At 42.5% G+C, this 24,018-nt stretch overlaps 1 protein-coding gene across 1 annotated transcript in view; it reads left to right on the plus strand.

The window, feature by feature from the left end:
• FBXL19 (F-box and leucine rich repeat protein 19) overlaps positions 1-24,018 on the plus strand; it is a 1,144,361-nt gene that overhangs the window by 68,244 nt on the left and 1,052,099 nt on the right. Inside the window, exons 2-3 of the mRNA XM_044086223.1 lie at positions 6,364-6,507; positions 22,857-22,943. Of these exons, the coding sequence (XP_043942158.1) occupies positions 6,364-6,507; positions 22,857-22,943 (231 nt within the window). The remainder of the gene's footprint in view (positions 1-6,363; positions 6,508-22,856; positions 22,944-24,018) is intronic.

The raw sequence follows: 24,018 nt of genomic DNA on the forward strand, positions 1-24,018 counted from the left end.
CAGTGATAAGAAGGCATGCATGGCTAAAGGAACAAGCTTTACCGGATCATGTTAAAGCTAAGTTGCTAGATGCTCCTATGGACAAGACAAGTTTGTTTGGTACACCTGCCCAGCAGGTTATGAAGAAAATGGAAGAAAAGGCAAAATCTGTTCAAACTGTTAAAGATTTCTTGCAGGTTCAACCCCCAAGGTTTAGCAGGAACTGGCCTGCCAAAAATTGGTCCTTTCCTGACTCCACAAAATTTCAAAGGGGCAGGAATAGACGTTCCAGAGGCAGAAACCAATCCAGAGGAGGTGCCTACAGAGGACGACACTGGCAAGGTAACAACAGAGGCACAGACACAGCCACTGCCACTACATCAGCACAACCACAGTGACTTAATCCTAAATCCGCCTACCAGGGAACAAATAGCAGCTCCTCTAGGCGGAAAGTTAACCTTATTTTCAAAGAACTGGCACTTCATAACAAAAGACAAGTGGATTTTACAAACCATAGATCAAGGTTACCGGTTTCATTTCCACACTTTACCAGTCAAAAGAGGAATGCCAAATCTACCTCCAAATCAAAAAACAGAGGCTCTACGCCACATAATGGAGTTAGCAAACATGAGAGCTGTGGAAAGAGTGCCAACAGCAGAACAAGGAAAGGGGTTCTACTCCAGACTATTCCTAGTTCCAAGAAAGGAAAAAGTTGGAGACCAATTCTCACCTGTCCACCTTAAATACATACATCATTGTCCCAAAATTCAAAATGCTGACCCTACAGCAACTTCTTCCCATGCTGGGCAAGGAGTCTTGGCTGGTAACTGTAGATCTCAAGGAGGCATACCTGCACGTCCCCATTCGACCAATCTGCAGAAGATACCTCAGATTTCTTGCAGGATCAGAGCACTATCAATTCTCAGCATTGCCCTTTGGCTTATCTACTGCCCAGAGTATTCACAAAATGCCTGGCATCAGTAATCGCCATTGCAGACTACAGGAATTCAAATTTACCCATACCTGGACGACTGCCTGCTACAAGGGGACAACAAAAGCAAGCTGACAACAGATTTACAAAGGGTCATTTACTTGCTACAAGGACTGGGATACACAGTCAATTTACAAAAGTCAAGGCTGATACCATCCCAAACAAGGACATTCTTGGGCTGAATTGGACACAGTACAACAAATGGCATTCCTGACTACAGAAAAACAAAAAGAACTTCCTCTTTACTTCTTGGCACTAACAAAACTGAACAAGTTAACAGCAAGAAAAGTTCTGCAGGCCTTGGGCTTCATGGCATCATGCATAATCTTGATCCCATTTGCCAGACTACATATGAGGAAACTACAGTGGTACCTAAAGAATTTATGGTCCCAACACAGACACAGTCTAGAAACAGAAATCCCATTAATTCCATGCTTAAAACAGGAGTTCCTATGGTGGGCTCAGGCATGCCAGTCAAACTCAGGCCTACCCTTTCGTAGATGTCAACCAAGCCAGACCATCACAACGGACGCTTCAGACCTAGGATGGGGGGCCCACATGCTGGACAAATGCGTGCAAGGATTGTGGACACAGGATCAACTTCACCTGCACATCAATCTAAAAGAAATGCTGGCAGTAAAACTGGCAATCCAAAAGTTCAAACCATTTCTCAAAGAGGGCCAGTTGATGATAAGGACAGACAACACCACAGTCATGTGGTACATCAACAAACAGGGAGGCACTCATTCATACCCCCTATGCAGAATGACCTTGGAGCTGTGGACCCTGGCACTCAGCTACAACATTCAGTTACAGGCAATATTTGTACCGGGAAAGACAATACTCTAGCAGACATATTAAGCAGAACCACTCGGATGCCCACGAATGGAAGCTGCACCGGACATCTTCAAGACCATCTCAAGAAATGGGGAATGCCACAGATAGACCTATTCGCATCACCTCTCAATCACCAGCTCAAAAATTCTGCACAAGGACATTCCACCCACTAGCATGGAAAGTGGACTCACTCTCCTTCAACTGGAAAGGCCTAACAGCATATGCATTCCCACCTCTTCCTTTGATACACAAGGTACTACTAAAAATCAAGGAAGAACGCCCAAGGATAATCCTGATAGCTCCAAACTGGCCAAGACAACACTGGTACCCACTACTGAAGAGCATGTCTCGAACAATATGTGGCCAATACCCTGATGCCTTTGATGTTAACTCAGAACAACTACAGCATCATACATCCAAACCTAAAACGCTGCAACTGACTGCATGGAACATCACATAGCAGCAGCTAATCCAGAACTTTCCCAAAGAGTAAAAGACATTATTCTTGAAGCACGCAGACCTTCAACAAGAAGGAACTATGCTGGAAAATGGAAAAGGTTTGTCATTTGGAGTACGGAAAGAGGAAAAGATGTGTCAAACATAGATATGCCTAACATTCTGGAGTATCTGGCGAACTTCTTCATTCAGGCCTGTCCTACTCCTCCATCAAGATACATGCATCAGCTATTTCAGCAGAATACAGCTTTGATCCACCTGTTTTTTCGCACCTTTGCTCAGGCAGTTCCTCAGAGGAATCAAGAATGTAAAACCTCCAAGGAAACCACCATTACCAGCTTGGGATTTAAACTTTGTGCTAGAAAAGTTGACACTATCACCCTTTGAACCAGCAGCAACAGCAGACCTACGACACCTGTCATGGAAAACTGCTTTCCTACTGGCAATTACTTCAGCAAGGAGGGTTTCAGAACTACAGGCCTTAATGGCAGTGCAACCCTTCCTAATCTTCCACCAAGATAGAGTGTCCATGAGGACTAATCCTACATTTATGCCCAAGGTGGTATCCAGAGTGTCTTTAAACCAGGCAATCCACCTACCTACCTTCTTTCCCAACCCACAAAACAGAGGGAAAGAATACTGCATACCTTGGATGTACATAGACAGCTACGCTACTACTTGGACAGAACAAAAATAGCAGAAAGACTGACCAACTTTTTGTAGCCTATGCAACAGGAAGGAAGGAAAAGCTATTTCCAAACAGACAATCTCCAAATGGATAGGAAATTGCATACGATACTGTTACTCCTTCCATGGAAAACCAATTCCACAGAACATAAGACCTCATTCTACAAGGGCAACAGCCACTACCACAGCCTTCTTACGAGGAGTGGCAACCAAAGACATTATTGAGGCGGCTACTTGGACCTCCGTGCATACATTTGCCAAGCATTATAATTTGCCTCTATATTCCAGATCCCGAGCAGGGTTTGCCACTGCTGTACTGCAAGGGATCCTAAACACACCATAATCTACTTTCATCCTCCTCCCCTAGTTGGCTATGGTATTCTACCCACTTGTTATGACTGCAGATGCATCCATGAAGGACATAGTACAGTTTTGTACCTACCATAAATGTAGATGTCCGAACTGGATAGCATCTGCAGTCAGGATTACCCTCCCTCCTTCCCCTCTGTGGTACTCCTAGGGTGTTTACCCTCCTAATAGCTAGCTGTTGGGGGGGAGTCTCTTATGGTGTATTTGTTTGTATATATGTACATATATGCTTATTGTTGTGTTTACCTCTATCTATTTGGGAACATTGGCATCTATCCAAATTTTAGCCTGCAAGAGGGCTACTGGCATCTGGGGCAAGAAACACTGAGGAAAATGGCGTCGGCTGATGCTTTTATACCCGAAGACCAACAGAGATGACGTCGGGTGGAGTGCGACATCAGCGGCCGGACCCGGACTTTGGAATCCGGCCGACTGCAGGGCTGCCTGACGACAGGACAACCCACTTGTTATGACTGCAGATGCTATCCAGTTCGGACATCTACATTTATGGTAGGTACAAAACTGTACTTTCTCTACACTTCCCTTTGGCTTGTCTACTGCGCCCGGGGTATTCACAAAGTGTCTAGCTCCAGCCATTGCATTTTGCAGGCAGAGAAATATTCAAATTTACCCATATTTGGACGATTGTCTGATTCAGGCAGAAACTTGCTATTACATCTGGCATTCGTAAAGAAACTTCTAATCTCACTGGGTTACACCATCAGTGAAAAGAAATCTCACCTAGTACCCTGCCAACAGATTGTATTCCTGGGAGCAAGCTTGAACACAACTTCCCAGATGGCATTCCTCACTCCAGAGAAACAAGTTTATTTGACAACCTGCTTCAAAATATTGGCCACAAAACCCCAGCTATCTGCAAGGAAAATACTGCAAGCCCTGGGGTTCATGGCCTCTTGCATCCTACTAATTCCATATGCAAGACTGTATATGAGGAAACTGCAATGGTATCTAAAAAGCCTATGGTGTCAACATTCTCAGGACCTGGAAACAATGATTTCTCTCATCCCTTGTGTGAAGAACAGAGTTCCTTTGGTGGGCAGAGGCCTGCTTACCACAACAATGGACTCCCTTTCACTCTACCCCCTGCCACGCAAACCCAAACAGACTCATCAGACTATGCATGGGGGGCTCACATGGCACATTCAGGGCAAATGGAACCCGAAACAGATGCACCTGCGTATCAATCAAAAATAAATGTTAGCTGTACAGAATGATCTGACAGCCTTCAAAGACCATATTCTTCCAGGACAGCTATTGGTAAAGACGGACAACACCACAGTTATGTGGTACATAAAAAAGCAGGGGGGAACCCACTCGTACTCTCTCTGCAGACTAACCATGGCTCTGTGGAACACAGCATTGTGCTACCATGTACACCTACAAGCTCAATTCCTGCCAGGCAAACTAAATTCACTGGCAGACGACTTGAGCAGAAATCTCATGGACCCACATGAATGGAAACTAGAACCCAAAGTGTTCAACCTCTTCAACAAATGGGGGAATCCAGAGGTAGACCTGTTTGCCTCCCCTCAAAACTACCAGTTGGACAAATTCTGCACAAGAACTCCCCACAGTCAAGCTTGGGAAAGTGGATGCCCTGTCTTTTACCTGGGAAGGCCTCTCTGTTATGCCTTTCCCCCTCTGCCTCTCCTCTCGAAGGTTCTACTAAAGATCAAGCAGGACAAGCCAAGGACAATACTGATTGCACCAGACTGGCCATGCCAGCACTGGTACCCCCTCTTGCGCAGTATGACACTGCTGCAACCAAGGCACCTGCCTCAGACCCCTTCCCTGCTGTCCCAGCAGGTAGGCCAGATTCTGCACCCTCGGCTTCAAACCCTGAACCTTGCACCCTGGCTAATTCCTTGAGCTCTCCTCTAGCATCCCTCGGTAAGCAGGTGCTGGATGTCATTCGGGAGTCAAGGAGGCCTAGTACTAGAAAATCCTATGCTGAAAAGTGGAAAAGATACTTTTCCAGGAGCCAGGCTCAGGGGATGGGTCACAATGTTGCCCAGCTTACCTTATATTCTTCAGTACTTAACAGAAATGCTCCACAAGGGCCTATCCTTCTCGTCAATTAAAATTCATGCCTCTGCCATTTCAGGACATTATAACACTGAGCCCACCCCTCTTCCCTCACCCCCTGCTAAAACAATTCCTTAGAGGGGCCAAAAATGTAATGGATGATGATTATGTGCAGTGTTGCATGTACCTTACAGTGGCATTAAGACTTTGGTATACTGGCCGGACGTATGAGTCAGCCGAATCAAGCTCCCTCACTTAATGAATACTGCAGCATATAGAATTGGGCATCTATGGTTATGGAAAGAATTTACACAACTCTTCTTTCTGTTTATTTTGTTGGTTGATCCTAGTACAGAATAATCACATCGGCTAACGTATTGTATACTTCAGAGCTAAAATCCAGGAGTTTGGCTGTTTCAGAAGAGAGTTGTTGAGGATATTTGGATATTGTTGGTGCCTTCCTTCTCTTGCGCCTTGTGTTCACTTAAGTTAATACCTTTCAACATATGTTTGGCCCTTGTCAGACAGTAAAAGTTTAGGAGTATGTGCTTTGCTTTGTGTTCCCTCTAGCTTTTTTTGCTTTTTATGGTAAATGGATGAACAAAATGGTTCTGACAGTATTTGCATAGCTTCAGTGGTCCCCTGAGATATTTTAGATGTTCAATATTCTAAAATATATTTGCTATATTTGTTGTGGTCTAAACTCTAATGAATGTGACTGCTGTAAAGATTAGTTTGTACTGAACCGTTCACCTTTTACACTTCAGTAACACTTTTGTAGGTCTAGAGACACGGACGTTTGTTTGAACTGTGAGGACAAAAAGCTGATTTTCTCAAAAGACTGAGAATGCAACTATTGAAAATTTAAAGTACACATTTCCAGAGCTGCATGGGGGGTGGTATGTTGAAATGCAGTAAAAACTTTGAAACTGTGCATTAGTATGTGAAATTTATTGCACTTGAACTCATTGTGTGACCATTCTTTTTTGCCCCCACAGCCAGTTCTACCTCATACAGCTGTATGTCTCGTTTGCGGAGAGGCAGGGAAAGAGGACACAGTGGAAGATGAAGAAGAACAGTTCAAGCTTTCTCTAATGGAATGCACAATCTGTAATGAGATTGTACACCCCAGCTGCATAAAGGTGAGTCTTGGCCTAGCTGTGTAATTTTAAGTGCTATGTTTGTGTGGCCTTATTTAGCTTGACTGGTGAGAGTTCCAAAAAAAAAAAAAAGTTATATTGCATATTGCTTGCTGCCTCTGTGTTTTTGGGGAGGGGGCTTCCTAATGCAGGAAATGCTTGTAATATTTTTCTAATTCCTTGTTAAACAATTTAGAAGTTTGCTGTAAGATATGTACAGCTGTTTTGATTTTTTTTTTATTGCAAGTAAGGTATATAAGGGTTTGTACCACCTCAGTAATATATTTGTGCTGTGTAAATGCAAGGTACAACTTCACCTGGACTTAAACACTATCCAAACATTTATCTTTTATATTTGTACTGAAGTTCTTTATAGAGGCGTTATTTCATGTGTGGAATTGCTGGCCTCTGGAGACCTGCAGAATCCGTGTTCTGACATGAGCACATATGAATGTTTTATCCCATTCTTGCTGGCTCTTTCCAGACCTTTTTATTTCTGATGATGATCTTTGTGTTTCACTGTTGCAGTCATTACATTTGGGTAATCTGCTGGCGGGTTGCTCTCAGTCGGCCTGAATATCAAAATCTTTTGTCCTGCGTCGGTTGCTGTCTCCTCTTCCATGATGTCATGTCGTCGGGTATAAAACATGCAGCCCACGCCATTTTCTTCAGTCTTTCTTGCCGCGTGGTGCATGACGCAGAAGCAGTTTGCAAGTGCTGGTCAGCCGACTCCTGAAATTTTCGCATTCGAGTTTCAAAACCAAAGTCTTCTGTTAAAGCTAAGTACCCCGTTGGGGAAACTTTTTCTTGCTCCTTACCGATGTCTGTAAAAGACTTCTTACCGATGTCGGTAAAAGACTTCTTACAAGTGCAGCCACCAAGATTCAGTAGACACTGGCCTACAAAAAACTGGTCATTTCCGGTGTCCGACAGAGCCTCACGGGGCAAATACAGGCGCTCAAAAGGCTCTAGATACCAATCACAGGGTTCTTACAGGTCAAAGCAGTGGGGTGCCTCTACCTCCAAATCTGGAGGAAACAAAGCACAACCCTACAGTAAACAGTCTCGATGACTTCCCTCTGCCATCACCAAGCATTTGTCTTTCGGCAGCCCCCTTAGGGGGAAAATTAGCACTTCATGCTCAAAATTGGCAGTTAACCCAGGACAAGTGGGTATTAAACAGTATCCCAGGGATATAATTTCATTTCCATACCTTGTCAATTCCAAACGGTTGGCCAGATCTGCCAAAAAATCAATGGGCAGAGGCACAGACACAAAGTTACATCCCTCATGGATATGGGGGGCTATTCAGCCAGTACCAGAACAAGAAAAAGGGCAAGGGTTTTACTCAACTGTTCTTGGTACCCAGAAAAGACCATGCCTGACGCCCAAAACTGGATTTATCGATTTTGAACACATTCTTGGATATCCCAAAATTCAGAATGCTGACTTTGCAACAGCTTCTGCCCATGCTTGGCAAGAACGCTTGGCTAGTGACTCTAGACTTAAGAGGCATACCTGCATATCCCAATAAGGGAATCGTGCAGATGATACCTCCGCTTCAAGGCTGGTTTTATGCATTACCAATTCTCTGCACTGCCCTTTGGTTTATCTACTGCATCCAGAGTCTTAAAGTGCCTGGCACCAGTAATTGCATTTTGCAGACAAAGAAGCATACAAATCTATCCTTACTTGGACGACTGTCTCATTCAAGCAGAAAACAAGGACATTATTCTTCAACATCTGGCGTTTGTAAAAAGGCTTCTAACATGCCTAGGGTACACAATAAACGAAAAGAAATCACAACTGGTACCCTCTCAAAAGATTACATTCCTGGGTGCAAGCTTGAATACAACTGCCCAGATGGCTTACCTTATGCCAGACAGACAAAGGCAACTGACTATTTACTTCAAACAGATAGCAACAAAAACCCAGTTATCTGCAAGACAAATTCTGCAGGCTTTGGGGTTCATGGCATCATGCAGTCTACTAATTCCATATGCAAGACTGCATATGAGGAAACTACAGTGGTATCTAAAAAATTTATGGAGTCAGCATTGTCACAGTCTGTGGAAACAATGATTCCTCTCATTCCCTGCCTACAACAGGAGTTTCTTTGGTGGGCAGATACATGTCACCAGAACATGGGACGGTCTTTCACTTTACCCCCTGCCACCCAAACCCTAACTACAGATGCATCAGACTATGCTTGGGGGGGGGGGGGCACCTGGCGGGGAGATGCCTTCAGGGCATATGGAGCCCAAAACAAATGCATCTGCATATCAACCAGAAAGGGATGTTAGCTTTTGAGAATGCCCTGACAGCCTTCAAGGACTTCCTTCATCCAGGACAACTACTGATAAAGACGGACAACACCACAGTTATGTGGTACATAAACAAGCAGGGGGGTACACATTCCTACCCCCTTTGCAGACTAGCCATGGCATTGTGGGACACACCCTTGACTTACTAAGTATATCTTCAAGGTCAGTTCCTGCCAGGAAAACAAAACACTCTGGCAGACGACCTAAGCAGAAATCTTATGGACCCTCACAAATGGAAACTGGATCCACAAGTCTTCAGCATGATAACAGAGAAATGGGGGAGTCCGGACATGGATCTGTTTTCCTCTCCCCAGAATTATCAACTGGACAAATTCTGCAGAAAGATTTATCACAGACAAGCATGGAAAGTGGATGCCCTATCCTTCAATTGGAAAAACCTATCAGTGTACTCCTTTTCTCCTCTGCCTCTTCTTCCCAAGGTCTTACTAAAAGTCAGACAGGAAAAACCAAAAATGATCCTAATTGCCCCCTACTGGCCTCGCCAGCACTGGTACCCAATTCTAAGGAATATGTCTCAACTCCCTTCTTGGTACTTGCCTCAAATACCTCATCTACTGTCTCAGCAGAGCAATCAAATTCTGCACAATCAGCACCAAGCTCTGAACCTGGCAGCATGGCTGATCATTTAATTGTTCAGCACCTCTCAGTAAATCTGTGATGGATGGCATTTTGGAAGCCAGAAGGCCTAGTACTAGAAAATGCTAATAAATGGTGGAGATTCTGTGCTTGGAACCAAGCACAAGGGACTGACACAGCAAAGCCAAATATTCCTCAGATTTTACAATACTTGACAAGGGCCTATCTTTTTTATCAATAAAAATCCATGCCTCTGCCATCTCTGCTCATTACAACACAGAGCCTCCCATCTTTTCTCATACTCTGCTAAAACAGTATCTCAGAGGGGCCAATGATTTAAGGCCTCCCAGAAGATCACCAACTCCTGCATGGGATCTCAGTTTTGTGTTGGAAAAGCTCACCCTGCCTCCATTTGAACCAGCAGCTACTGCGGATATAAAGTTTCTATCTTGGAAAACAGCTTTCCTTCTGGCAATCACTTCAGCAAGAAGGGTTTCAGAACTACAGGCCCTCAAGACTGTGGAGCCTTTTATTACATTTTTCCCGGACAGGGTGTCCCTCAAGACCAATCCTTCCTTTATGCCTAAGGTGGTATCCAGTGTGGCTCTTAACCAAACTATTCACCTGCCAACTTTTTACCCAAATCCGCAGAACAAGGGGGAGCGGATTCTGCATTCCTTGGACATACACAGACAACTAAGATTCTACTTAAACAGGACTACATCTCTAAGAAAGTCTGAGCAGCTAATGGTGGCATTTGCTGCAGGATCAGAGGGGAAGGCTGTTTCAAAGCAGACTTTTTCAAAGTGGATAAGCCACTGCATTCGTTTCTGCTATTTGCATCATGGTAAACCGGTGCCCAAGGGAGTCCGGTCGCCTTCCACCAGGGCTGCATCTACCTCAGCAGCTTTTCTCAGAGGGGTGCCAACCAAAGACATCCTAGAAGCTGCTACTTGGAGCTCTGTTCATACTTTTACAAAGCATTTTCATTTGCTTCTCTTCTCTAAGTCCAGGGCAGGCTTTGCCACTGCAGTTCTGCAGGGTCTTATAGCCGCTCCTAATGCTATTTATTTCCAGCCTCCCATCCATAGCTTTGGGATTCTACCCAAATGTAATGACTGCAACAGTGAAACACGAAGAACATAGTACAGTTGTGTACACTTAGCATAAATGTAGATGTTCGAGTTTATTCACTGTTGCAGTCTGGGTTACCCACCCGTCATCCCCCTTTTTTCTAGAACTTCTCTTTCCTTCACTATATTCTACAGCCTTTGTGGTGTATTTGCTTTTAGATGAAGGTAAAGTTTGTTACAATTGCATATATATATATATATATATATTTTTTTTTTTTTTTTTTTTTTTTTTTTTTGCTCCCCATTTGGGGGGCACCTGACATCTGGGGCAAGAAAAAGTAAAGAAAATAGCGTCAGCTGCATGTTTTTATACACCTGACGTCATGGAAGAGGAGACAGCAACTGACGCAGGACCCAAGACTTCGATATTCAGGCCGACTGAGGGCAACCTGCCAGTGGATTACCCAAATGTAATGACTGCAGCAGTGAATACACTCGAACATCTACATTTATAAGTGTACACAACTGTACTTTTTAGTGCATTTATTTTAATTCTAGGACTATTAAGGATAGGGCTGAGTTGCTGGAAGTTTTTAGAGATGGCAAAAGTGTCGGTGCCATTTTTGTACCTTTGTGTCAGCCATCCATGCTGAATCAGAGCTCCCTCAAAAAAGGAACTAGTGTCAGAAGGTTAGGTACCAGACAGATTCAGTGTCTGGCAGTCCTTCCAGGCCAGATATTGTCAGAGATGCATTCACAGTCCCCTCTGTTTGTGAAAGAGACCTTTGTGAAGTATGCCATGCTGCCGACCCTCAATGTTTGCTCAGGGCAAAGCACTTAAGGCATCATCAGAACCTTTTTTTTCCCCCTCTATTTAACACAGAAGCACCAGCCCTTAGCTGGAAGCCCTGACCACAAGTACCACTGTCATGCTCTTTCAGATTATTTCACAAACCACCAACAAACCTGCTAAGTTTCATTACACCAGTGAGCAGTAATGTGCAAGCGATAGCTATGAAGAACTGCATCCATCATCATTTTGACTTGTCCCTTACCCTGCTAGCCAACAGCTCCTTAACTAATGTAAATATTGGTGAAAATAGGCAGCCTTGTCTGCTTACCCACCCCACTTCTGCTAAGTAGTCCGTGATAACTACCCTTAATTTTCTGTCCTCCTACAGTAGTCCTCAGTTGCAGCCACCCCCCCCCCCATAACATGTTAAAACCTAAAACTCCAGTGTACCAAACCAAATGCTGTTTTATATAAAAATGCTGCACCTTTGCAGTACATTCTATAAATGCTAGCATTGCCCTGCAGTGTTCTATTAGTCTTCCCTTTAACCAGTTTACCTGCCCAGCTGCCTAATAGCATTATCACCATCTTTAATCTCATTGCAGTCTGTTTGCAAACTTTTTTTTTTTTTTTTTACTCCACGGTAATCCGTGAAGTAGGCCCATAATTTTGCTAAGTAGCACTTTGAATAGTGCTCTGTTTTCAGGGCCTTGGTAGGGAAACTTCAGACTGGTACCTTCTAATTTGGTGCAACAGCTAGTCTGTTGTGTTGTGTATAAGTAGGCAAGGGAGTAGCCACTTTTACCTCTTTCCCTTACAAGTGATGCATGCCTGGAAGTGATCCATAGTCTAATTTTTTGGCAGTGTGCAGTATCCTTACTAAGTTGCCACTCCACCCCACTCCAGGAGTTTGGCTTTATATGCAATGTCTGGATCTGATCTTTTGTAATTGGTGCAAGTCTTGGGAGCAACCTGTGTTCTGTGGAAAACAGCTTTCCTCCTCCTCCTACGTGGTACATTAAGGAAAGGGGAAATTCATGGTGATTATGCTTCCTGCTCTGTAGGAAGAGAGATTCTTCCCAACATTCCTACTAATTACATCCCTGATGGCAAAATTTAAGTAAGGAAGACTAAATTATATCCAACTACATTCATAGTGACAGTAGGGCTTCATGGTATTTTGATTTTGTTTTAGTACAAGAACTCCCTTGGTTCAAACCAGGGGAGTCCCGTGTGATTGAAGTGAAATCTAGCTCCAGCTCCTGTAGACCTGATTTTGATATTCTTTTCACTGAAATTCATAGAAATGATGAAGGCTGCTGGGCAATCTTTTATCAGGCAGAAATACTCTTCCCATTCGAGCAGTTTGCAGGTTACCCAGAGCTATGTCAGGCACGTTTATAATTTGGAGTTCAGTTATTAAATGGTTAGGTGGCATTTATCAACAATTCCTGCCTACTTTGACTTTCCAGTTAATTCCTGAAGGGGTGTTGCATTTCTACTGACCTTGTAAAGAAAGCACCCCTTTCATTTTTATTAGTTTTCTTAAGTGGCATTTAAGTTCATGTCTTAGAAAAGAGCTCTTTCTTCCTCATGGCCATCATCTCTGACCTCTGCAAGCCTTTGTGCACAGGAGGTCTATATGCGGCCTTTTATAAGTATTCATTTTCCTTTTAAAACAAGTCATTGTTACTGCAGAGAGGTTTTTAGAGATATCTGTTACTTAGCCTATTCATTTCCTCATTTTCTTACTGGGGAATAAACTAGAGGGGAAGAGGAGCTCACTGCATGAATATGCACCAGCAAACTAATGAATAATATAAGTTTATAAGAAATGACTATCCAGTGGTGGCCAAGATTGTAGGCATACCCAAAATTCATAAATCTATGGATAACCCCCCGTATAGGCCAATAGTGTCAGGATCTAAATCTAAAACCTATAACATAGGAGTCCTGATAGACACTTGGATGAAACACATATATAAAGTAGTGCCTCATATTATGAAAGATTCATGGCATTTTTTATACAATCTTACACCTGACAAATGGAATAAGGACTACATATTTATTACCATCGATGTGGTTGATTTATATACGAGCATACCTAAGGATGTAGGATTGGAGTTTTTCTCCAATAGTCTCAGAAAGTTTTCAGGTTTTACATGGGATAAGATTTGTTTACTCACTGAACTTATGTCCCTGGTGTTGGAACATAATTATATAACTTTTCAGGGTGAACTGTTCAGACAAAAGATCGGGGTGGCCATGGGCGCTTCTTGCGCCCCTATATTTGCTAACATGGTCATGTTAGAATGGGAAACCGAACATTTGTTTAAGAGTAAATACTATGAAAAGGTTGAATATTATGCCCGATTTTTGGATGATTTATTCATATTATGGAAGGGGTCTGAGAATGAGATTCATGAGTTTGTTAAATTCCTCAATAATACTACTGAATTCCTGAAATTTACCTACAACTTCAGTAGCAAAGAGACTGCTTATTTAGACACCCTTATTGGACATACGGATGTTGGATTTACCTCTAGAATTTTTAGAAAGCCGACTTATTCCAATGATTTTATTGCCTATAATAGTAACCACCCGCCCCATATGTTTAAAAATATTATTAAGGGACAATGTATCAGGACGGCACGAATGTCCTCAAATGAGGACGTTATGAAAGAGGATATAGATTTACTGTGCAATATGTTCCACAACAGGGGATACCCGATGAAAATGATTAAGAAAATTTCACAATTTGTTATTTCAGAATGGGGCAATAAATACAAACCGTTACTTGGTGACATTGAAGGCATAAACAATATTAGGGCGAAGGAAATGACCAACAGTTTCAATAGGGTATGTGTACTTACTTACAATCCCTATGTACACTACATTAAGGAAATCCTGTACAGACATTGGGATGTTATTTACTCAAATGGTTTAGATATTAAGCTGGGAAACAAACCAAAGATTGTATATAAGGCAGCACTTAATATTAAAAGACTCTTGGAACGTAAGGATAGGATGGGCTTAGTGAAAGATAAATATGCCCGAGGTAGTACCAAGTGTGGTAGATGCCGCCAGTGTCATTATATAAATGAAGCAGATAAAGTAATATTAGCTGATATCAACCATACAGTGATTAAATGTATAAGAGGTAATTGCAACAGTAAAAAGGTGGTATACCTTGCCTGCTGTACAGCATGTAGGGCTTATTACATTGGAAAAACAGAGAGATGCATTAAAAAACGAATATATGAACATAATTATAAGATTAGTAAGCACGACACCACCAATGCATTATATAGACATGTGCTTGAGAAAGGGGAAAATCATAATTTTATATTTACCATTATATTTACCATTATTGATCAAATCAAGACATTTGAAGGTAATTGGAAGAATGAATTAGCACTCAAGGAGAGTATATGGCAAATAAAAACTGATGCAACTAGATACCCTGGTCTTAATGACCATATTAGCATCAAACCTTTCCTTGTTGAATAATTAATTTTTGATAGCCCCAGGGAGGTATTCTAGTAGTTTTTAGAATTTTTTAGAAGTTTTTAGAGTAGTATATTGTTATACTGTGTTATATCTTAGATTCATGCATTGTGCAATGTATATGTTTACCATTCACATTTTATAATTATATTTATATTTATATTCATATATATATTTATATTTATATAGTTTATATATCAATTGGTATATATGAATGGGAATATGAATTTTATATTATATGTAAATACTCTAAGTCAGTTTTATATCAGTTTTATAATTGATAATATATATACATAATAATTTTTCAATTTTATGTTGATATTGATTAGGAATTCAGTGAGTTTAGTTTAATAATAATTATATTGTTAGGCAGATGAAATTAGTCCGTATACATACAGGATTCTTACAGCTCCATATTCAATGATGTTTCTCCTTTAAGAGATTTGGCGCATTTTTTGAATTGTAGCAAGAATGTAGTGTATAAAAGCTCAATTAATGTTAATGGCATCAGTTCTGAGGAAGATTGGTTGTACCAATCGAAAGCGCTTAACTGTCGATATACCTGTGGATGTATTTGTGGATGTACCTTGTTTGGCTGACTTTTGGTGGTCGAAATAAAGAAGCATAGTATTGAGCTCGCTGTTCCTGCTGTTTTTGGTGGTCGAAATATTAAAGCATAGTACTGAGCTCGCTGTTTCTGCTGTCTTTGAAACAGTTACTTCCTGTATCTGTACGAGCAGCGTCCTGATCAGCACTCCGTTTACCAGTTTGTCTTTTGGTTTTACCATTTTGTTACTGTTCCTTTTAAAACAAGTCATTGTTACTGCAGAAAGGTTTTTAGAGATATCTGTTACTTAGCCTATTCATTTCCTCATTTTCTTACTGGGGAATAAACTAGAGGAATATGCACCAGCAAACTAATGATGTTCATCATGTTTCGCTGTTGCAGTCATTACTCTCGGGTTATCCTGCTACCCGCACTCTGCCAAAATTCCAAAGTCCTAGGTACGGCGTCTGTTGCTGTCGCCTCTTCCCTGACGTCAGTGCGCCAGGGGTATAAAAGATGCAGCCGACGCCATTTTCTTCAGTCTTTCTTGTTGCATGGTGCCCGAAGCAAAAGCAGTTCGCAAGTGCCGGTCGGCCGACTTCTGAGATTTTCAAATCTGAATTTCAGAACCGAAGTCTTCATTAAAGCTAAGTACCCCGTTGGGGAAACTTTTTTCTTGCTCCAGACCGATGTCAGAAAAAGTTAACAGTTGTATTTCTTGTGGGAAGCAAATACCTCATAAGGATTTTCACTCTTACTGTATTCCTTGCCTAGGCCCTGATCACAATGTTGCTAGCTGTCGGTTTTCTGCTAGATTTAACCAACGCACTATTAAGCGTCTGTGATTTTGCATTTCATTACTTTGGCCGAAGATTTAATTATATAATGCCGTCGGAACAGCCGACGACCGGAGTTTACAAACAACACAAGGACAAGGAAAAGGATAGACATCTGAGGTCCAAAACCGGCGACGAGACCTCCGTTAGGCCAGTCGCCGGTTCTCAGTGAGGTGCTTTCACAGTCCCTGGCGCCCGCTACCTCAGAGCCACAGGCCGCTTCCGACTCCCACGTGGAGCCGACTGGGCCTCTGGATACTCAAGGTATTGGACACTCGGAAATCATTCCCTCAGATGGATCCGGAGCCGCTGAGCAGGCATTGGCTTCTGAGGGTGTCTTCAGACCTACACAGTTATATGTTAAACCATCTTCAGCTTCAAAGGCAAAGACTAAAGCAGCTCTAAAGACAAAGAAACAAGTACAGCATTCTCCTACTCAAGATTTCCATGCCTAAAAAGCAGATGCTCAAAATGGCCAAAGAACTAATTTCTTTGATCAGGGGTTCCCATCCCCCTCCTGATAAGAGGCCTAGGCAAGAGACAGAATATGATTATTCTGATCAGGTTTCTATTTCCTCTGATTCCTCTTCTGAACTGGATTATTCCATGTTTCCCTATGAGGACTCTGATGCTGAAGAATCCATTCCTTCAGCCTCTCCTCCTGAGGATTATTCTTTTGGGGAAACCCTGCATACCATGAGGGAGCATTTCCCCTGGGAAAGCCAAGATTATTCTGAATCTAAGAAAAGGCTCTGAGACTTTCTGCTACTTTCTCAGCACAGACCCCTTGCTATTTCACCTGTTCTAGACATTGTAGATGATGTATTTTCAGAGTCCGGCCTGTCCCCTGACTCTTTACCCCCTGCACCTGGTAAGCCAGACAGATACTACAGGGTCCTGGATTCTCATAAATTCCTATATAAAAACCCCGCTGCTGACACAGAAACTATATCTCAGGGTCCCAAAGGTGTCAAAGCTTCCACTGCAAAAAACCCTGTCCCCTCAGATAGGGATTCTAGGGCACTGGACAGATGGGGGAAAAAAGTTTACACTTCTGCTACCTTGGCTGTAAGGGCTTTAAATTGTCAGTTTCATATGCTTAAATATCAGCAGTATTTAATGTCGCTGCTTAAACAGAAAATGTTGACAAATACTGAATGTTCAGAGAACAAGGAAATGCAGGATTTATTGCATGCAGCGGAACGAGTGGGAAAGCATACTTTGCAATGTGGATATGATTCACTGGAGGCCTCTTGCAGGGCCACTGTTACAGGTTTTGTTATTAGAAGGCATGCTTGGTTAAAGGAACAGAATCTTCCAGATCATGTTAAAGCAAAATTATTAGATACCCCATTACAGCATGATACTTTCGTGCTAAAGCAGAAGAGGTGTTGAAAGAAATGGAGGATAAAGCGAAATCCATGCAGACAGTAAAGGATTTCTTACAGGTACAGCCACCCAGATTTAGCAGGAACTGGCCTTCTAAAAATTGGTCCTTTCCAGTGTCAGACAGACCACAGAGAGGCAGATATAGGCGTCCCAGAGGCAGATCTCAGCCCCAAGGCTCATACAAGCCTAAACAATGGGATGCTCCTACCTCCAAAAGTGGAGAAGACAAATCACAACCTTACAGGAAACAGTCCCAATGACTTTCCTCTGCCAGATCCAAGCACTTTTTTTTGGCAGCCCCTTAGGGGGAAAACTAGCACTTTTTTCATCAAATTGGCAAATGGATACCCAAGACAAATGGGTCCTGAACATAGTGTCCCAAGGCTACAGGTTCCATTTTCACACCCTACCAAGGTCAAAAGGTATGCCAGACCTGCCACACAATCAATGGGCAGAGGCACAAAAGCAAATTACAGCCCTCATGGATATGAGGTCAATTCAACAAGTACCACAACAAGAGCAGGGGCAAGGATTTTACTCAAGACTTTCCTTAGTGCCCAGGAAGGACAAAACCTGGAGACCAGTACTGGACCTGTCTATACAAAATAGGTTTCTAGAGGTCCCAAAATTCAAAATGTTGACTCTACAGCAGCTACTGCCCATGCTGGGCAAGAAGGCTTGGCTCGTAACTTTGGACCTAAAAGAGGCATACCTGCATGTCCCAATGCAATGAGACAATCTTGCAGAAGATACCTCAGATTCATAGTGGGCTCAATGCACTACCCTTTGGCTTATCTACTGCGCCCAGGGTCTTCACAGTAATTCCATTTTGCAGACAGAGGAATTCAAATATATCCCTACTTGGACGACTGCCTTATTCAAGCAGAGAACAAAGACATTCTTCTAAAGCATCTGGCATTTGTAAAAAGATTACTAATTTGCTTAGGGTACACAGTAAACGAAAAGAAATCAAAACTAGTGCCCTCTCAAGAGATAATATTCCTGGGTGGAAGCTCAAATACAGCTGCCCAGATGGCTTATCTCACGCCAGACAAACAAAAACAACTGACTTCTTACTTCAAAAAATTGGCAACAAACACCCAGTTATCGGCAAGGAAAATCCTGCAGGCCTTGGATTTCATGGCATCCTGCATTCTACTAATTCCATATGCCAGACTGCATATGAGGAAACTACAATGGTATCTAAAAAGTGTTTGGACTCAGCATTGCCACAGCCTGGAGACAGTAATTACACTCATTCCCTGCCTGCAACAGGAGTTTCGATGGTGGGCAGAGGCCTGTCACCACAACAAGGGTCTGCCATTCAGTTTACCCACAGCCAGACAGACACTGACAACGGATGCATCAGATTATACCTGGAGGGCCCATATGGCAGGAAAATGTATGCAGGGCACATGGCCTGCAAGCCAGATGTATCTTCACATCAATCAAAAAGAGATGCTAGCTGTTCAAAATTCCCTGACAGCTTTGAAGGATCTACTTCATCCAGGACAGCTACTGATAAAGACAGACAATACTACAGTCATGTGGTACATAAACAAGCAGGGAGATGCACATTCCTACCCCCTCTGCAGACAAGCAGTGACCTTATGGGACACAACATTGACTTATCAAGTTCACCTGCAAGCACAATTCTTGCCAGGAAAAACAAATACTCTGGCAGACAAACTAAGCAGAAATCTCATGGATCCCCATGAATGGAAACAGGATCCACAAGTCTTCAGCATGATAACAAGGAAATGGGGATGCCCAGACATAGATCTATTTGCCTCCCCTCACAACTGCCAATTACAGAGATTTTGCTCAAGGATTTATCACAAACAAGCTTGGAGAGTGGACGCCCTATCCTTCAGCTGGAAAAATGTAACAGTATATGCCTTTCCTCCAGTGTCTCTCCTTCCCAGGGTACTCCTAAAGGTCAGACAGGAAAAGCCAAAAATGATACTGATTGCAGCAGACTGGCCACGCCAACACTGGTACCCAAACCTAAAGAGCTTGTCTCAAGGTCCAGCATGGATATTGCCTCAAACTTCTCACTTGGTGACCCAACAAAACAATCGGATCCTGCACAGCCAACTCAGGACCTTAAATCTGGCAGCATGGCGGATAATGTAGCCATTCAGAACACTCCTCTTTCAAAAGCTGTTATGGATGTTATCTTGGAGTCCAGGAGGTCCAGTACCAGAAAATCTTACGCAGAAAAATGGAAGAGATTCTGTGCTTGGAACCAGGAACAAGGTATTGACACGTATGTACGAAATATCCCACAGATTTTACAATACCTAACTGAGATGCTGGACAAAGGCCTTTCTTTTTCATCAATTAAGATTCATGCCTCTGCCATTTCAGCCCATTACTATACAGAACCACCTATCTTTTCTTATCCTTTAATAAGGCAGTACCTCAGAGGGGGCAAAAACATTAGGTCTCCAAGGAGAGCACCAATTCCGGCATAGGACCTCAACTATGTCTTGGAAAAACTCACACTGCCTCCTTTTGAGCCAGCCTCAACAGCGGATATAAAATTCTTACCCTGGAAAACAGCTCTGTTCCTAGCAATAACCTCTGCAAGACGAGTCTTGAAGTTACAAGCACTCATGGCTGTGGAACCTTTTATCATTTTTCATCCAGACAGGGTTTCTCTGAGGACAAACGCAACATTTATGCCTAAGGTGGTGTCCAGTGTGGCCCTCAACCAAACCATTCACTTGCCTACCTTTTATCCAAACCCACAGAACAAGGGTGAGAAAATTCTGCATTCTTTGGACATACACAGACAGTTACGCTTCTACTTGGACAGAACTAAAGCTTTCAGAAAGACTGAGCAACTTTTAGTGTCCTATACTGTAGGATCACAAGGAAAGGCCATCTCAAAACAGACTATTTCTAAATGGAAAGGCCATTGCATCCGTTTCTGCTATTCTCAACATGGCATATCAGTGCCTAAGGGCATTAGGCCTCATTCTACCAGAGCAGCAGCCACTTCAGCAGCCTTCCTCAGAGGAGTATCAACCAAAGACATCTTAGAGGCTGCAACTTGGAGTTCACTGCACACTTTTACAAAGCACTGCCACTTACCTCTTTACTCTAAATCCAGAGCAGGCTTTGCCGGTGCAGTTCTGCAGGGCCTCATAGCCTCTTCTAATCCTATTTAGCCCAGCCACCCATCCTCAGTTTTGGGATTCAACCCAAGAGTAATGACTGCACCAGTGAAACACGATGAACATAGTACAGTTGTGTACCTACCATAAATGCAGATGTTCAAGTGTATTCACTGTTGCAGTCCAGGTTACCCACCCACCATCCCCCTTTTCTTTGCTGGGCCTTATCTGTACTACTCTATCCTATACAACCCATGTGGTGTATTTGCTTGTAGATGAAGTAAATGTTTATTTTTGTGCATGTGTACTTATTGGCATATTTTCAGCCTACCAATTTGGGGGCACCTGACATCTGGGGCAAGAAAAACTGAAGAAAATGGCGTCTGCTGCATCTTTTATATCCCTGGCGCACTGACGTCAGGGAAGAGGCGACAGCAACCGACACCGGACCTAGACTTTGGAATTCTGGCTGACTGCGGGTAGCCTGCCAGCAGGATAACCCAAGAGTAATGACTGCAACAGTGAATACACTCTTAACATCTACATTTATGGTAGGTACACAACTGTACTTTCATTTGCAGCTGGTTTGTTTGTGAGTATAGGAAGACCAAACAGTTCTCCTTTGTTCCCGTAAAGTAAATCTGGCAGCCTCCAGGCAAACCTTTTGTCAAGTGAATTACCAGCTATGTTATGTTTTTGCCCTAATGAGTCTCTCTGCTTATTTATCAAATGTTTGGTGTCCAAGGACACACCACTGGAGGTATGATAGCTTCCACTTTTGTTTACATGGGCAACATTTTTGGAGCAAGGACTCTTGGCCCTTCCATTTACCCTTCACTAGATGTTTTGTAATGCTGCTGTACAAGTTGGGCTTCCTTTGTGACAAAGCTTTGATGTCTAGCTTGCAGATTTCCTCTCGCTCATTCCTCCCTGATAGATACATTGCTTGGAATTCAACCTAGTCATTAACTCACCAAGCATCATCTCCAGTCTTTGCTGTGGTGGATCCTACTGACTCCTCTGCAGTCTCCTTTGCTTGGATAGCCTTTCTTTCAAGTCCTGCTTACAAGTGCCTTATGTCAGGCAAGTGTATACTTGTCATGCTTATGTCTACTGTCTTTATGAAGTTGAGAAAAAATCTTCCTATCACTGGCTGGTGTGTGACACATTAGTTTCTACCTTCTCATACGTATACCCTCAGCCTGACTTTGGCCATTTATTTGACCTGTTGTTTATTTACAAATGTAAGTTGGAACTCTACCAAAAGGTACATTTAGGAGGGGTGTTGGTCACTGTGCTGAAAGGATAGAGTGACCTTCATGTGGTAATGCTGAGGTGAGCAGTACAGAGGAGCAGTAAAATATGGCTTGTTGTACTTCAGGCCTGGCATCACTATTAATTTTGGTGATTGCTGATGCTACCGTTTCTGCAGTGTAATATGTTCCCGATTCACCTTTCTTCTCCCTATCCCCAAATCCACGAAGGTCACTGTGGTACATCAGATTAATAAGGGTGCTTGGAGTGTAGACAGCTTGTATTGCTATGTAAAACACATCAACTAGACAGCACTACTTTTTACCAATGACTAAAGCTGTCTGGTCTAGTTAAAAGAAATTAACAGTTTTACGTGCAAGCCATCACATTCTTCTAACCATTTCTGGTATGTTCTTTAGAGAGTAGACACCGAAGATCTGAGCCAGAGACTTAAGCTTAAGTGACTGTAGTAATAGCAAGTCAGTGAGGCTTTGCTATTGTAGAAGACAGTAGAGCACTGTGCAAATGACACATTCATCTTTGTGAGCTTGAGAATGCCCAGTACTAGCAGGAAGTTGTTTTTAGGCAGTTGAAAAGCATGTTGTACAAAATGAAAGTCTGCAACTTTATGTACCTTCCTTAATGTGTTTGCAGGTTTTTGATTTTGTCTCTACTTATTACACCATTCAGTGCAGCTGATAAGTTTGGGGTGGGATGGAGTGCTGATGCTTGTCCTTTAAACAGTTTATGATGTAGTATTTTTAGGCGACATTTTAATAAGTTTAAATTGATAGTCTGTATTACAAATTTAACTTTCACGTGTTTGCAGTTGCTTTAATTGTTGGTATTGTCATTTTTTAAGTGCTTAGTAAAGCACTATTTAATGATGTCTTGTCAACATTCTTTCAAGATGAGTAAATCCGATGGCATTATCAATGATGAGATTCCAAACTGCTGGGAATGCCCCAAGTGCAATCGGGAAGGCAAATCAAGCAAGGTATGACTTTTAATTTGTTGTGCTGATGAAGTACCTAATCTTTGACAATCCCTGATTGCATTTCTGTCCTTAGAAGCATCTTCTAGTGCAGGCCTACCAGTTCATCCTTTCTTCACATTTCTGATGCCCATATTAGTTGAGGGTTTTGAAACCCAGTTTTCAGTCTGTATTCTTAGCAGCTTTTGTGCTAGTTAGAAAGGATCCATTCCTGGTGGGACATGCAGTGTACTCCTGAATACATTTTAGTAGTTTCCTTTTGCAAGGTTTTTAAGAGATGTGCTTGACTACCGTAGTGGCTTTTGATGGAGTTTAGGTTGTTGGCTAGTTTCTTTTGTTAAATTTTTCCATCCTGTTAAGGCTGCAAAATGATGAATTAGATGTGCTCTGTATTGGACATGTTGCCTTGCTGTTTAAGCAGTGTCGTGCACATTCAGGTGTTATATGCTATGCAAGTGACAGCATGAGTCCAGAAAGTCTTTTCTTGCTTCATGGTAAATTGTGCCGTTTTTACATCTGACATGCTTTCATATGATATTTGCATTAAAGTTTGCCATAATATTTATGCATACCTTTGACATTTCAGTGTGAATCTGTTTGCATGTAGATTAAAGTAACTCCACATACTTGGTACTTGGAATGTATTGTGAATACTGTGTACCTTCAAGATGTTGTTGGTGTTTCACTGTTGCAGTCATCATACTTGGGTCATCTGCCTGCAGGTAGCCCTTAGTCGGCCCGAATACTAGAGACTTAGTATTTCTGCGTCGGTTGCTGTCACTCCAGGAATGACGTCAGGTTGTCAGGGTTATAAAAACAGGCAGCCGACGCCATTACATCAGTCTTTCTTGCCGAGGAGCCTGAAGCAGAAGCAGTTTGCATGCGTGCTGGTCAGCCCCTACCTGCGTTTTTGTTTCCGAATTGAATCATCCTGAAGTCTTCTAAGCTAAGTACCACATTGGTGATCCTTTTTTCTTGCTCTAACCGATGTCAGAAAATGTTAACTACTATGGAACCTGCTGATGTCTCTACCTTGGATGGGTCTGGAGCCGCTGTGCAGGCACCGGCTTCTGAGGAA

Source organism: Protopterus annectens, chromosome 10.part0 (assembly GCF_019279795.1).
Source record: "Protopterus annectens isolate FY-2018-M chromosome 10.part0, PAN1.0, whole genome shotgun sequence".
NCBI classification, from domain to species: Eukaryota; Metazoa; Chordata; order Ceratodontiformes; family Protopteridae; genus Protopterus; species Protopterus annectens.